Source organism: Vanellus vanellus, assembly GCF_965231255.1.
Source record: "Vanellus vanellus genome assembly, chromosome: 3".
NCBI lineage: Eukaryota > Metazoa > Chordata > Aves > Charadriiformes > Charadriidae > Vanellus > Vanellus vanellus.
This window is the reverse complement of record NC_138907.1, coordinates 102384938-102401426: the sequence shown is the minus strand read 5'-3', so window position 1 is coordinate 102401426 and position 16489 is coordinate 102384938. Positions and strand designations below refer to the sequence as shown.

The 16489-nt window shown below is 38.6% G+C and overlaps 1 protein-coding gene across 1 annotated transcript in view; it reads left to right on the top strand.

Moving 5' to 3' along the window:
- TINAG (tubulointerstitial nephritis antigen) overlaps positions 1 to 16489 on the top strand; it is a 48525-nt gene that overhangs the window by 10733 nt on the left and 21303 nt on the right. Inside the window, exons 5-8 of the mRNA XM_082480885.1 lie at positions 4541 to 4664; positions 6882 to 7032; positions 15682 to 15862; positions 16309 to 16354. Coding sequence (XP_082337011.1) covers positions 4541 to 4664; positions 6882 to 7032; positions 15682 to 15862; positions 16309 to 16354 — 502 coding nt within the window. The remainder of the gene's footprint in view (positions 1 to 4540; positions 4665 to 6881; positions 7033 to 15681; positions 15863 to 16308; positions 16355 to 16489) is intronic.

The window sequence follows — 16489 nt, the reverse complement described above, 5'->3', positions numbered from 1 at the left end:
AAATGACTTTATTGAGTACTAATTCACCTGCAGGCCAAGGTACTAGTTACTTACTGTGTATAAATTGGCACTAAATATTCATACATTCTGTGAGATTATTACTGCTTTTCCCATTTTGCAAGTGAGAAAACTGCAAGTCATTTGCCCAAAGTCATATAGTTAGTTGATAAAAATGATACAATTAGCATTCAGGAGTTTTTGGCTTTATCTTGTGCTGACCTGATTAAAACCTGGTAGCTTTGCTAATGCAGAAAGAAAACCATAGCTACCTGTTCATTAAATACAACTTTATTTCTTTTTTTAATTTTAAATAAAAACCATTTCTTCAGCATGTTATTGGTCTACTATTTAGGGAATAAATGACAGTTTCTGGTACCTAAGGGCCTGCTGTTCTGTTTATTTTCTACTCTCTTTCGGGGATGCCTGAGAAAAACATTTTTGTGTAGAAGGGGTTTCTTAATTGCATGGAAAAAAAGATTGAAGAATGTAAAGCCATTCTGTGTTAACCACTTTACATCTACGGCAGAGTCTTAGTTCTCAGCAGGGTTGAAAAGTTTGGTTGTGGAGCAGAGGCTTTTTAGTTGTTTCTTTGACTGACATATCCAGCTACAAATATAGCTTCATAACATTACTTCAAATTAAAAGGTGCGACAGCTACATTTCATCTTAGGGAAAACACAAACTTCTTGAAGTTCCTTATAGCGCTTTTAAAAGCTGTCCTATTAATAAAAGGCTGTACCTGCTCAATAAGGTGATACTTATGTCTGGAAGGGTAGTTTAACATGAAGGCACATTAGAATACCTAAAAGACAATGATATGGAGGCAGTACTAAATCTGAACTGAGAACCTTCTGCTGCAGAGTATGGATAGATCTGAAGATAGACCAAGAGCTAAATACACCACTAAAACTGTTGTGACTCCTGACAAATCTGAACCTCCCAATAGTGCCGTGTGTGTCATTTTGAGAAGGCATTTTGAAACTGTTTACTCATTGGAATTGGAGGAGGTAGTTTAATCATTCTTGAAGTTCTATGTAGCACAAAAATAGCTGCCACATCTTTAAAACACGTTGTGATCCATGTTGGCTGTTATTCTGTCAACACGTCTTCTCGCAAGAGGTACATTGCAATGGTGGGATCCACACCTGCCAGCAACAAGGTGCTCACCTAAGTGCCATCTTACAGGAAAATGGAACACATAGTTTAGCAATAAGGCACCATTTGGGGTTAAGTATCAAAGAACTCGTAAAGACAGTCTGAAGGTATACAAAGTAAACCAAGTGTTCCTCTGATACATGGCTTTTCATGGTAAAAAATCTCAGCAGTTGTAGATCTCCCTCTTACAAACTGAAGGCCATGTGTGCTCAGTTTGTCTTCACAAAGCAAGTGAAGTCCAGAACATTTTGCCTACATTAAAAAAACAAATATTGTTTTCCCTCAGAAAAACTATTTCCACATTTGGAATTTCAGTTATCTTCAGCCTTTTTTCTCTGATGGGACATCTAACTTTTCTGAAGAAGTCATAGCTGAAGTACAAGTGTTCTTTTATATCCACTTACCTTCCTGCTTTGGCTAGACTGCTAGCTCCACTGCGGAGAATACATATGAGGATTTAAAAATAGTTTGCCAGTCATTTTGCTGATTGCCTTGTGCTGTCTGATGCTGGTCTGTGGAGCGTATGTTGAGGAAAAAAATGTCTGGACTTACTATTTGTGATAAAGCAGCAGTGCTTCTCCGTATCAGGGTAGCAATTCCTCGGACAAAAAGCTAATGTTTCTGGCTACAGGTCAGTCCTGCATTTCGAAATGGCGAGGCTAAGGGTTAAGGAGGGATTTGCTCTGGGATTTACAATATGAGGCTATTAAATACATTGGCAGTAGTTTAGGAATACGTAAAGTAACACATTGTCTCAGACCAAAGATCTATTTAGAATTTTGCTTTTCTCAGCTGCCTCATTTGTGGCATTGTAAATGGTCATTGCCCACATAAGTGTGCTAAACAACCTTTGCCAGATTTTGCTTGTTTACTGGTTGATAGTGAGAAGTCTTATTATGTAAAAGAAATGCCATTTGTCTCGGATTTCGCCTCTATGATTCATCTTCAAAGTAAATCTTGTGCTTGTGCTTGCTCATTAGTAATGAACATAATGATAATTTAGCAAGATATTCTTTAAATTAGCTGTTACTTTCTGTGTGTCATTTGAGGTTGCAAGTCCCATGTATCTAACAAGCTTTTGAAAAAGCAGACTTCTGAAAGTGATTAATCAAAATATTGAGATTAATATTTTAGCAAGATTTAAAAGATTACTGTCTTGTTATGGGTGGCTGTAAAGCCTTCAAAAGCACTTAAGCGACTTAACAGCTTGCAGTATACTTTAATGGTATTTAGGAGTCACAGTCTCCATCTGACATAGTGAATGCAGAAGCACTTGAGAGCTACTGGGTCTGGGCATGCACAGTATCAATCTCTCTGTTGGGGCAGCATCCCAATGTGATGCCAGATACAGACATGAGGTACAAGCTTCATTTTTCCTTACCCACTTCTTAACCGTGGGTTTTCTGTGGGAAATCCAGGTGTACAAGCTGGATGGAGGCACCACAGTTTCCCAATGTACGCAACAAAGCGATCTGGATATAGCCAAAGTGGTAAAGTTTGGTTCCCCAAAGAGTCCTGAAATAGTTTGAAAGCATGATGTTTAAGTCATCTTAGGAAAAGTTATGTAGTATTGCAAGTCACAAAAGCAATTTAGAAAACTAGTGCATCAAGGACACCCAGAATTAGAAGACTAAGTAAATTGAAGTAAAATAAAGGAATTTGAGCAGGATAGAAGCCATTGCGCTTCAAGGTATGAGCCTACTTATGAGAAAGCAGCATCAGAGAATGTTTTGCTTAGGAACAGTTCACCCTATTTTGTATATTGTATTTTCCTCTGGAACAGATGTTATCAACAATTGTTTGAGACAAACTGATAGACTAGATGGACTAATATTGCAATTCTGTGTTGCCATTCCTATTTCCCTGCACAGCATAAGCAATAATTCCATAAAGTTCAACAGTAAAACAAAAAAAGGGTCAATAGTTTTGATGTGTTTAACACAGAGCAGATTATTAACAGTTGCACCAGATGGTTCTTGCATATTCAGATATTTGTACAAAGCTTGGAGGACATAAATTAAGGCTGATAAAGATGCCAAAAATGGCGTTCCAAATGGCTTTAGTGAACGGGCTGTGAATTCTCATCAATTCGACATCAGATTGCAAAGCAGAAGGAAAATCATTGATTGTCGTTCTGGAATGAGAATAAGTGCTGGAGATTGAAAAACTCCTGTGTAAAAGACAAATCATTGATACACTGTACTCATGCCTCCCCCATGGAAATGAAAATTTCCTACCTGCAGCCACGTGTCAAGGAGAATAGGGTAACAGGTACCTAACTTCACTGCTATTTGTATGTCCTGGTTTGAGGTAAAACAGAACCAATTTTGTTCAGTAATTTGCTTCTTAGCTGGGCCTCTTCTAACTACTGAAATTAACTGCATATTGTGCAGACAGTGTTCACTCTCTGAGTGATAAGACCTGTGTTTATAGCTGATGCCCAGGCATGGGATGCAGAGAGGCTCCTGCTTATACTTATTGCCATAACCCCCAAGGCCAACCAACTTTGTTATTTGCCCCATTGGAGGGTCGGAAGCGGAAAAACATAGTGGGGTCCCACCTGCAGGGAGGAGCGGACAGGACAGGTGACCCAAAACTGACCAACGGGGTATTCCATCCCATCTGCCTCATGCTCAGTATAAAAGCTGAGGGATCAAAGGGTCAATCTCTCTTCCTTCAATGGCCGACGTCTGAGGAGGACTCTGTTTGTCTGCCTGTGATCCCGATCCTGAATCCAGATCGGGAATCCAGTTCCCGTCCATCACTGAGTCCAGCCTGGGACTGCCCCAGTGCCAGCCGGTGACGTGATTGTCATCTCGGGAGCTTGATACGGTTTTGTATATATTTCATTATTTCTTTTTATTTTATTATTAATATTTAATTGAAGTAGTTCAGTTCCTTCTAAACTCATAAGTCTCTTTTTCCTCCTCTGCCTCTCTCTTTGAAGAGGGGTAGAGGGGAGCATCTGTTGGTCCCATCTGGGGTCCCCAGGTCCCCAGTAGTAGATTTTTGCCTAAACCACGACATTATAGCAGAAAGCTTTTCTTTCCAAAAATGCCAGCTGGGTCATAATTAACATATTTCATAGGAAATTGTTGTTTGAGATAAAAGTCAGAGAGAAGCTGGGACAGGTTATTCAGGTTGGCAGTTGTGGAGCTCAGCTTTCCTGCTCGGCTAGTGGAGTGCCGGAACCTCCCTGCTCTCCGGGAGGCCACAGCACCTGGCCACAGGGTAACCACCAGAGGGATGCTCGGGAAGCCACAGGTTGCCACTGTTTTAGGTTTCCTCAATTTAAAAATTAAGAATTTAAAAAACAAAATTTAGTTAAAATTTAAGACAGAATTAGGAATTGAAGCATATACAGATCTCCTACATTCTGTTTTAGGGAAACTCGCTTCCAGAAGAAAAATTTCCTGCATTTTTTGCAGCCGCTTATGCATGGCCTGAGTGGATTCATGATCCGCTGGATCAACGAAATTGTGGAGCATCCTGGGCTTTTTCAACCGCAAGTAATATTCATTTTTTTTCTCCTTTAAAAAATATCATTGATGTTAGATGTGTGATGAAAATTTATAGTGATTAGTAATGAAGTGTAATTTCAGTTTCCCGTTCACTTTTTATTAGCAAATACGAACATTTCAAGTTGCTACAGCTTTCCCTCTAAGTTGCCTCAAAGTCTTAAAAGGTCAATATCAGCTGTAGAGCTTTGTTTGCTTTTCATAAGTTTATGTAAGACAGGGACATTTTTTCTGTGACAAAGTAGAAAATGAATTGACTAATGCACTTTATCAAAAGTGGTAGAGTAACTTTTAAAAAACTTTCATCCCTTGCTTCCACAACTACATGCTTGACTTGAAAGCTTGAAGTGGCTAGGTTTTATTTTTTTAATATGTATTTATATATTTGTGCATTTCCCATTGTCCAAGCCTTGCTATTCACGTAAATGATAATAATCTTTTCCATAATTTTGTGAGAGGAAAACCCCGAAACTGCTTAGATATTTGTGGAAGAAACTATTTTCACATTCTGGAAGCCAGGAAATGTCAGTAATGCAATTCAACTTCATGTGCTACAACCTCTGGTTTTATGAAAAATGGACACAAGTGTTGGTGTCACTTTCTCCAAAGAAGCTATAGCAATCAGTTATGTTCATTTTATGTATGCTGCAATAAATCTCAGTACGTATTGAGATATATAAAGGTAGAGAAAAAAATTATGCAATCAATCTTTATGACTTGATCCAGCCAGTGGGTCCTCATGGGTGCAGGTTTCTGCAACCGCTTCTTTAAAGCACAGCAGTAAGAAAAGGAAAGGAGCATTTAGGTCAGTTAATCCCAGCTCCCTGCCAAAGCCAGACTGAATCCCCTCTGTTACCAATATGTCTTGCCCAGTGTAGTTTTAAAAGAGAAAACGAGGACAGCTTCTAACAGTTCTCCTGACAGATTACTGCAGAGATGAACAGAGCTCACTGAGGGACTTTCAAGATTTTCAGTCTAAATTTTCCCTTTCATAAAAGAATCTTTTGATTTTAATTCACGTAGTTATTTTCAATGCTAAATATTATGAAATGCCTTCCCCTGTTGTTTAAGTGCATCTAAAATTTTCAATCTGAATTTTCAATCCTTCTTTGTAAGATTATTTGCTGCTCAATGAATAGACAAGCGCTGCTATATCATTTTTTCTTAATGTGAGTAATTCCTGTAAGTATTCCAAAACTCTTCAGTAAAAAGCTTTTATACCTATGAAAATAAATTCGTTATCGCGTGACATGTCACAAAAGCACAAAACAGTCGTCGTCAGCCGCCATCAGCAGATTCACTCTTCTGAAGTCTTGTCTGAAGTTCACTGAAGTTAGCGTTGATTTTGATGGAGCTTTAGATTTCAAGGGATTTTTTTATTATTGTTTTCAGGTTCAAAAATGAAGGGCTAAAAATAATAAAAATATACTTTAAGTGCAGGTAATGACTGGGATAAGGGTTTAATTGTTTCCTTGACGCTCTTTAAAGAAAGGAGAAGTGGCTTGATTTCACCTACAACTTAGTTAACCTAGTCTGCCTTTAAATCAATGCACAAATACGTTAGTACTTGGAATTATGTCTGTCTGACTGAGTTGAGATATCTAAGGTGTCTATCTCAGAAGGAGAACTTTGTGTGATAAGGGAAGGAGGTCCAATGAATCCCACATTTACACATTTATATGAGCATTTCCAAATAGTCATTCCAGTAAAACCAATACATACTTTCAGTCTTGAATTTTCTTCTTTATAGGACTGTTCATTTTTGCTTTTTTTTTTATTTTTCTCAAATAAAGGAAAGAAAGGTAGAAAAGAAAGAAAAGAGGTTTGGAGATTCAGCTGCAGAGAGGTTGGGAAGTATTTGCATCTTGTACTGAAGTCAACCGGAGATGAATACGCATTTACAAACATGGTAGAGACTATCAGACTAACCTATGTAAACGCCTGATCTGATGTTTAAATATGTGGGACTTTATGATAACCAGTAAATCTATGGATTTATAATATTACAGAAAAGTTGCTCATGATGCTTTGCAATTTCACAATCCTCTCTCTCAAAAGTCTGTACAGATTATATCTGTATTGCTTTGTAAAGATATTTGCACAAACGGAAAATATTGAGGTTGCATTTCGGTCCCTCTTACACAATAACTAGCGTGAAGTTGTGAGTAATTATTTGTTTATGATAACGGGACATTTATTTCAAACCAGGTGTCGCGGCAGATAGAATAGCAATTCATTCTGAGGGTCAGATCACAGACAACCTTTCCGCTCAGAATTTGATCTCTTGTGACACCAGGAATCAACATGGATGTAATGGTGGAAGTATTGATGGTGCTTGGAGATATCTGAAAACACACGGGTAAATATTTCATCTATCTGTTTTGATTATTTTAACTTGAGCCAGTTGCTTAAGTTACAATGTCACTTGTGTTACAATGATGATTTCTGACCTTTCAAAAAAGAGGCATTTAGCTCTGGCTTGGACAAATTAACTGTATTACTTGATCAACACTACCACTCTCATTTACTCATTCTTTAAATCACCTTCATGAAGCCCAGGAACTACGAAGCATTCCCAAAGAAATAACTGAAGGCTATTTTGAATGAGGGCCCTCAGTGAGAAAACTCTGCAACCACCTGGTTCCCATTTAAGCCTCATTACATCCAGATGTTGTCATTAGCTGTAATACAAGTGGGGAAATGGTAGCATCTCTAACAGCAAGACAGACAAGACAGGATTTTTTTTTATATCAAAGGCAATACCATAAGTGGACTTAAAGCTTCTATGATTCTTGGGATACAGGCTCTTCATGTTAAACAACCCTGAGTAAGCAGCTGGTTGCGTGAGACAACATTCTGAATATTCAAAAGGATCCAAAATTGTCTTTCCATAAAGCAAACTAATCACCCCATCCCAAGCTTGAGCCAGAATGCAACACAACGGCAAGGACTATACCTAGGTCCTTATTCCTTCAGGTTGAACTAAAACCAAAGTTAACAGCTCTCAAACTCCACATGAGCAGCTAGAAACTTTTAAAATGACACATAGTAATTTATAGAATCCCAGAATGACTTAGGTTGAAATGAACTTTTGCAGGTCACCTAGCCCAACATTCTGCTTAAAGCAGGTCTAACTCTGAAATTGGATCAGGCTGCTCAGGCCATGTCCCTGGTCATATTTTGAGTATCTCCAAGGATGGAGGTTCCACAATGTTTCTTGCAGCAGGTTATTTTGTTTGACCTCTCTTGTCATCAAACATTTTTTTCTTAGGTCTAATCAGCATTTTCCTTGGTACAACTTGTGACTGGTACCTTTCAGCTTTCCTCTGTGCTTGTCCAAGAAGAGTCTTGTTCGGTCTCCTCTAAGACCTCTCCTTATGTAATTGAAGACAGCAATTAGATCCCCTTTTAGCCTTCTCTTCTCTGGGCTGAACAAAACCAGCTGCCTCAGCCCCTCCTCGCATATCATATGCTTCAGCCCCCTAAGTGCCTTCCACTAGACTTGCTCGGTTTGTCAGTGTCTTTACTGGGGATGACATGACAGTACTTTGGCTTCTGCCTTTCTTGAACTTTAGGAGGTTTCTGTCAGCTCATTTCTCTGGCCCGTCAAAGTTGCTCAGAATGGCAGCCCTGCATACTAACCACTCCCCACCAGCTTGGCATCCTCCACAAATTTACTGAGGGTGCCTTATGTCTCACTCTCTAGGCTGTCCAGATGTCAACCAGTGTTGCTTCTGTGTTGGCTCCTGAGGAATGCCACTAGTAAACTGACACCAATCACTTTGATTTGTCACCCTTTCAGCATGACAGTCCAGTTCAGTTATTGACCTTGTAAGCAACTTATCTAGTCCAATAAACTAGAAGAACACCACAGCAGACCATGCTGAAAACATTGCTAAAGCCAAGGTAAATGATATCCACCACTTTTCTTATTCTCCATGGAGCCAGTCATTTCATCAGGTCAGATCATCTCATCATCTCTTCACGGTGGGGCATAATTTGCCATGGTAAATCTGTGCTGCCTGTTCCCAGTCAACTCCTTGAACTTCATGTGCCTAGAAATGGCTTCCAGGGAAACTTGCAATAATCAGATTTTATATAATGTATTTATATAATGCATTCTGCTGTTACTCACATTATCAGAAAATTTTTGTACTTCTTGTTCAGTATCAAAATCTATTTCCTCTCTTATTTTCATATATTCTTATCCCGTACTCTGTCTTTGATACAGCTGATACTGACAGGCAGATAGATCTCAGGTGTGCTGGCTGTCAGTTTTTAATTTTAGTTAAAAAAACAAACAAAAAAACAAACCATGGAAAGAGGAAAAATATGTCAGACGTGATGCATCAGATGTCATAGCTCTGGGATCCAGGTGAAGACCAAAGCACTGTCATTTACATGGATACAGTATACAAAGTGATCATTCTACTTTCTTCAAGTGTACCAAACTCTTTCTCATCTGACACGGATTTTGTATTGTTATGGGGACAGTTTACATCGAGTGTTCCTCTGTCTTTCTGTCTGAGGGTTTAAACACTAAACTGGATTTGATCTAGGTTTTGGGTGGGAGAACCTTTAGATGAGTGATTATGGTGGGCAGTAATGGATTCCACCCAGCAAAGGCCCCTCAGCACCTCATGGGGGTAAAGGCAAAGGCTTCATTCATGAAGAAATGAAAGTTACAGGTTAACATTTTAAGCAACGCTTTTCTGTAAGTAGAACAACAGGCTCCTTTTAACCAGTAGCTCATGCTCTTAAGAGAGTAAATACAACTCTCTCTCACTGATCTGTTTGCTCACCTACGATGTTAAGGACTGGAGCACAAGAATTGCCGGTGTAGATAAGATAAGAGATCCATTTTAATGAGTATTATCTCCACAACAGTTGGAGCAAGCTATTTTTAGAGGAAAAGCCCTAAAGAATGAAGCAATAGGACAACCTCCTATTCTTCTGTTCCCTCTGACTGTTATTCCTGCCTGAGCATAACCACTATGAGCCCATAATAATAAGATTCTTCCTATACCAGAAAGCTGCATTTATTTATTTATTTATTTATTTTACCTGAAGCAGTGTGATTAGTGATGCAGCCTGTTCTGCAGAGGCAGTTTAAGTATACCAGAGTTAGCTTATTTCTATAGGGAAAGCAAGGCAGGCTGAAGCTCTATGAGGCTTTTCGTTACCAACCTAACTGTACCCACAGAGGAGCTCGTGCTGGTGTAAACGCAGTAGTGAGAAGATTGCTCCCTGACTGACCACAGATTACCGGTGTGAAAGTGGTGTGCAGAGCAGGCTTTCTGACTGATGAAAGCCTGGAAGGTTACAGACAGGGCACCTCAACTCACCAGAGTACACCTCTGAACTGTCTTTTCATCTCCAAAGTCCCAAGTACTTGCATTGTTGCTCAGTCACCTGAGACACCGCATGGTATTCACCAGCCTCTTACAGCTGACTCTGAGGGAAGAATCTGCAAGGCAGTTGTGAGAATCATCACAAGTTTTTGGAGACTATCTAGATCTCCAATAAACCTCTGCAGTCCAAAACGATTTTCTTAGTCGTTCATCTAGCTTTCTTGTTCCCATGGAGCCATCTCCAATGGGTACAACATCGCTGCTCTCTTACAGACCTTTGCCTGTTACCCGTTCTTATCCCCAATCACTGATTTTCTATCGAAGTACCACACGTGAAAATATCTCTACTTACCTGTTTTTATAAACAACATTTCTAAATCCTGATTTTCTTTCTTCAAGTTCAAATGATATTTCAAATCATCTTCCAACAGCTCTGGACACATGAACACCTTAAAGAAAATATCTGTGAGGACAGATACAGGAAGAATATGAGAACGGCTGTGCTAGGTCTGAGCGAGGGTCCATGTAGCCCAATATTTTGTCTCTGACAGTGCCCAGGAGAAAAGTGCATTAAAAAAAAAAGAATTAACCTTTTTGATTCACTGGACTGATAATTGAATCATTTTTGTAGCTGAAACCCCATAATCCATAACCCTTTACCTTTGACAATGGAAAAAATAGAAATTTATGACATAAAAGTCTGAAGTGTCTTTTGAATGAACCTTGTTAAATGGTGCTTGGTTCCTCACACTTTCACGTGACTTTTATTTTATGAGGCAGTATATTGCAATCATTTTTTTCATTATCTCCATACCCTGCAATATGGAGAGAGCACATTGATTTTCTGTGTGGGCTTGTAAATTTTCATAGCAAGTGTTCAATGCTGTTTTAAAGTTTCTGTTTTTCTGATTTCTGAAGTGGTTTTATCTCTGGTTTCTGATAGATTTTCAGGAAAATCAAGTGCTGGCCTAAACTATCCCCAGTAAAGTCAATGGAAGACTTCCAGAAAGCTCAACGAGGTCAGGCCAGTGCCGAGACCTGACTTTTCAGAATCACTGAGCACCCAATTAACAGTGAAATCTGCTATAAGTGGAGTTGAATCACTGTTTAACTCTCACTGTCTGTCTTCTGCCATTGATTAAAGAATAAATCTATATTCTATTTCTAATTATTATTAATTTTAGGCATTTCAGTTACAAGCTATAATTTGGGAGGAATCAGTGTGGTTTGAAAACACCCATTTTATCTGCTAAGGGAAATTAAAAGCCCATGATCTTTAAGAATGAGGAAGAAACATTTCATTTTCAGGTAGTAAAAAGGTTACACACTTGAATGTAAATACAGCTTCTAATCAGGGCTTGATCCGATTTGTACCTTGGGCTCTTAGCAGTTTCAGGGTATGATAAGGATATTATTGTTATTAGTTTTGGCCAACTTCCTAAATCATAATCTAATGTTTTAGATTATGTTCTTATCTCACAAGTCAAACTTATAAATACAATAAAACCACAACATTTTTCAATAGGTTGAACACATAAGCATGACTTTACATGAATTCTGCCAAGAATGTATGAACACACTGCAAACTTTTGCTGTTTCTCCCTGGATGCTGCATGCTCCTAGTAGTATTTGTGTGTATGTGGATGTATATGTGCACATAAAATGAAACATATTTTTGTTTTTCTTCTATGACTCTTCTGGCAAGGTCTTCTCCTTGAAATATTTTTCACGTTTGCTGTTGTGCTGATGTTTCAGCATGTACAAACTCATGTTTCAGCAAAGAGCTCCTAAATTATATTAATCATGGCTGCAGAAACTATGGTTAGTGAAAAGATTCAGAGGTGACTGTTAGTTCAGAATGAGTCATCCCATCTGGACTACCGCACAGCTCCAGTGTGTCAATGGTGCTTCACTTCTGTGTCGCAGAAGTAAGACCCACCCATGCAGAACCTGCAACAACTCCAGCGGGACAATCCAACTGAAAGGAAGGGGGAAAAAAATCCCTGCCCCGGGAATGAATTTCTCCTCTGTTGTTTCCCTCTGAGGTGTCTCTAAACACACCTGAGGAACTGTTGTCATACCATTCCTTGCAGTGAGTTGCGATCACCTACTCCCACCTTGCTTATGCTACGTCGTGGTGTGAGGACTGTATTTGCTCATTTTGCCTGCCTTGCAGGCCTGATTGCACTCAGCAGCAGTCCTTTATTTCTTTTGGAAATCTGTGATCAGTGGTGGCTAGAATGATTATGTATATAGAGATAGATACATTTTATAAACGTTATATAAATACACATGTATAAACCAAAGGTTTCCTTCTACCCAGCAACACAAACAAAGCATAATAAATTTTAAAACGAATAATAACAACCCATGTATATTTGGCCTAAATACTTATTATTCCCCATTGGAAATCTGGTAATCCAGAATGTATTCATTCAGAAAGGATTAAAAGGTGTTTGCAATGAGTAGATTGCAGACCTAAGCAACTGAAGTAGATTGAAGACCTAAGGCCAAACAACCTTGGATGGATAATCCCTTTTTACGTAGGCAGACTTGTTGTTTCTTCCAACTCCTGGGTGTGTTGGTCCAGTTGGGGCAGAAAGAATTTGGTAAGCAAAAAGATATTTTCCTCGGGGTCAATTTTTCTACCACCAAATACTAATGGGAAAATGCCATGTCTTATTCAAAGTAGCTGAAGGCATGTATGTGCTCACCTTGTAAAAGTCCTGACAACTAAGTATATGCAGGCAGACATAATTATCCTCCATATTGCATGGAAATATGGTTTTCAGTTCTTCAGATTCAGAAAAATCAGTATAATTGGCAAGCTACTTAAATACATATCCTTTTTATAGGACTGTCTATTTTAAAATATTCTGCTTCAGTGAGCTATTTAATTATGCTCTTTAAAAGAAACCATCTCATAGGCCTCCATGGCTTTACCACAGAAATATGTATATTGTTTTGGAAACATCTAACAGTATAATGTAGAAAACTAGGAGGTCCCAGTATATCATAAAAAGGCTAAAAAAAAAAAAAGTAGAAGATTTGGTGTGCCTTTATTTGAGTATTTCAGATTGTTAGTAAGTGCATTTTAAATATATGCTTCGTTTCCTTCACTTTATTGAAATAAAAAGGATGTTCGGTTAGTCAAACAGTCAAAATGGCTGAACAATAAGCTACTTGAAAGAAAGAAATTTACTGTATGAAGCAGCAGTTCATTTGATGTATTGCCAATGTAAATAATTAAAATCCCTCCTTACCTTTCCTTGAAACCACCTCTCTTTTTCATTGTCCCTCTCCGTTCTTGGATGCAACGAGGGCTCTTCACCTGTGCTTCAAAGCTCATTTGATCTAGCGCTTTGGAGATTTTCAAAACAAAATTAGCACGGGTTCAAGTCTCAGATGAGTTATCACAGCGCCTCCACAGTCACTCCTCTGACAACATCAGTGTTAAATGCCTTCGGGTCTTTGAAGCCTGCAACTAGAAACGTGTTGGACAGATGACATTTTGTTATTGAAAGATTTATCTTTGATTCATTTAAAACGATAAATACAATTCACATATTTGCCATTGCACATTTTCCCAGGGGTTCTTTATATAAACAGATTTTTTGTGGTTTTGAAATCTTTGCTAGAATAGAAACTGCCCAATGAATACTGGACTTCATATTTTTTAATTAACGTCTTTGTAGAACATAGAATTTCATTGAAAAGTGTTAAAAATGAGTCATATTTAGAGATAAACTCTAAAACCTTGAAATTGAAAGCTTTAATGCAAATTTTGAGTAAGTGGTAGGAAAAATTTAACTGCTGTATGTGTGAGCAAAAACTCCCTCAGCATTTAGAGAATGTTTTGAGATAGATGTTTTTCTAAGAAATAGCCAGGATGTCTTCCTAAGCTGCAGAGACCAGACACGTTCACCTGTGATTTCATGGCACAGTTAGTAATTTTAGTTTCTTTGAGAGGCTCTTTGCTGTCAATAACCATGAACTGACAGAAGGAGCCCTGTGGCCTGAGCCCCCTGGGATAGTTCCCAGCCTTTAGTACACACTGGATGCCACGTGTTCATAAGTCACAAAGTTTGTCTTTCTTTGTCCTTTGGTCCACATCCACTTCCAGGCACAAACCTATCTTTCCATTAAGGAAGGAATAGCCTGAACGTTACTGCAAAATAACAGAATTGTAAAATTGCAGTAAGTTCCACCTCTCTGATACCCGACCAGTCTCACCCGTTCTATGCCATGTATTTTGCCAGTGTTTCACTTGAGCAAAGCTCCTCCTGCCAACATCACTCCAGATGATTCATTAATTTTATTTCCACCTGTGAAGCAAGGTGGAGGAACCCAGTCACCAGCCCCTGTCCAAATGGTTCCCCTAGCGCTGCTCTATGGTTGGATTGTTCATTAACTTACCACAAGCTCAGTGCTTAACATCTTCCAAGTCTATGTTCTCACTTGTACTTATCTCCCATTTATTTCTAGTAGTAGAGGTTCAGTTCTTTTTGAAGGAGGTACACTCCCTCCAGAAGTTTGCTGTTAGTATCAATTAAGCTATTGGTATTAATCACTGAAGATTATACCTCTCTTGGGAAGAAGCACCACATTTACTCATATGACAACAAGACACAAATTATGTGTACCCAAACCTTTAAAAAAATAATATAGGACTTTTTATCTCAACAAATGTTCACAAAAATGTTCCCTTTATATTGTCAGAAAAATGGAAGGTCAGACACTTTTTTAGCTAAAAGAAATAAAAAGATCTGCAGCTTTTCACCAGCATTCCTGTACAAATGTAGATAAAACTAGAAAATTATTTATTGCCCTTTAAAATTTTCTGCTACAAATATGCCCATTTCACAAGCCATTTTTGCTGAATGCCATGAGGATGATCCGAGGGCTGGAGCACCTCTCCTGTGAGGAGAGGCTGAAAGAGTTGGGGCTGTTCAGCCTGGAGAGGAGAAGGCTCCGGGGACATCTTATAGCGTCCTTCCAGTACCTAAAGGGGGCCTACAGGAGAGCTGGGGAAGGACTTTTTACTAGGGCATGTAGCGATAGGAGGAGGGGGAATGGCTTTAAACTGGAAGAGGGCAGGTTCAGATTGAACATTAGGAAGAAGTTTTTCACTTTGAGGGTGGTAAGGCACTGGAACAGGTTGCCCAGAGAGGTTGTTGAGGTCTAGTGGGAGGTGTCCCTGCCTATGGCAGGGGGGTTGGAACTCAATGATCTTCAAGGTCCTTTCCAACCTAAACCATTCTATGATTCTATGATTCTAAATGGATCCTGTTGACAACATTGGTAATTTATAGATCTTATTCAGTGTGAGCCCTCATACATCATTAATGAGAGGAAGGTACTAGGTGCTGAAACACATTTTCTACCCTATCTCTCTTTGGACAAGGGTGGGGAGAGGACTGCTGCAGCTGAAACTTAATCACAAACATCCTGCATATGAATTGAAGCAAATGCCTTCCAGCTGAAGATATGAGACTTTCACACTTTTGAAAAATGAGGGACTCTGTAAATTTACTTGACATACGACAGTTGTAAAATAGTTAAACGCTTGAAATAAAACTGCAAAAATGTTTAAGCAAGCAAGCTTCTTGTTGTAAATTATCAACTATTTTTTCTTTTTTTTTTAAATATCTGAACAGGGTTGTATCCTATGCTTGTTATCCATCATTTTGGAATGATCACCTGGAGCCATCAGGTGAAAATCACTGTTATGTGTCAAGTGAATATGGCAAAAACTATACAAATGGGCCGTGTCCCAATGCTTTAGAAGAATCCAATCGGTTATACCGGTGTGCCTCTCACTACAGGGTCTCCTCAAAAGTAAGTTCATGTTGTTCACCATGGTCTCACCAATTTTTCTTCTTCAGGGTTTGAAAATTATCTGGCAAATGGAAACTTTACTTGATGATCAGAGCTGTGAATTTTCCTTTATATTGCCCTTGTATTTTCAGAAGAGTGTAAATTCTTCATAATTTCCCAGTTTTAAATCATTTCTTTAAGGCTGCTGCTTTGTGGTCCTATAGAAATTAGAGACGGAAAAGAAAGTATGCAGTCATAACTGTACATTAGTGTTACTTAAATGTGTTTCTGAAGGTTTTGTTCATTTGGTAAACCAAACACTCTCTAGCAGAAATACAAGTACAATGGCATATTTATACCATATATTTTTATATATATGTACACAATGATAAATTAGCATGAGTTTTATTTAATAGAATGTTTTACCTTCCCTTGCCCTCTCTGCTGCTGCTCTCACCTTCCCTCAGGAAACTGACATAATGAAAGAAATCATGGACAAAGGACCAGTGCAAGGTATGGTAAGTTTGGAAGATCATAATATTATTGAAATAATTGAAGTGTTCAATGTCCTTGTATCAAAATATTAGAAAACAGAAATTACATTCCATATAGAATAAAACAGACATATGCACTGTAGTTCACCCAGGG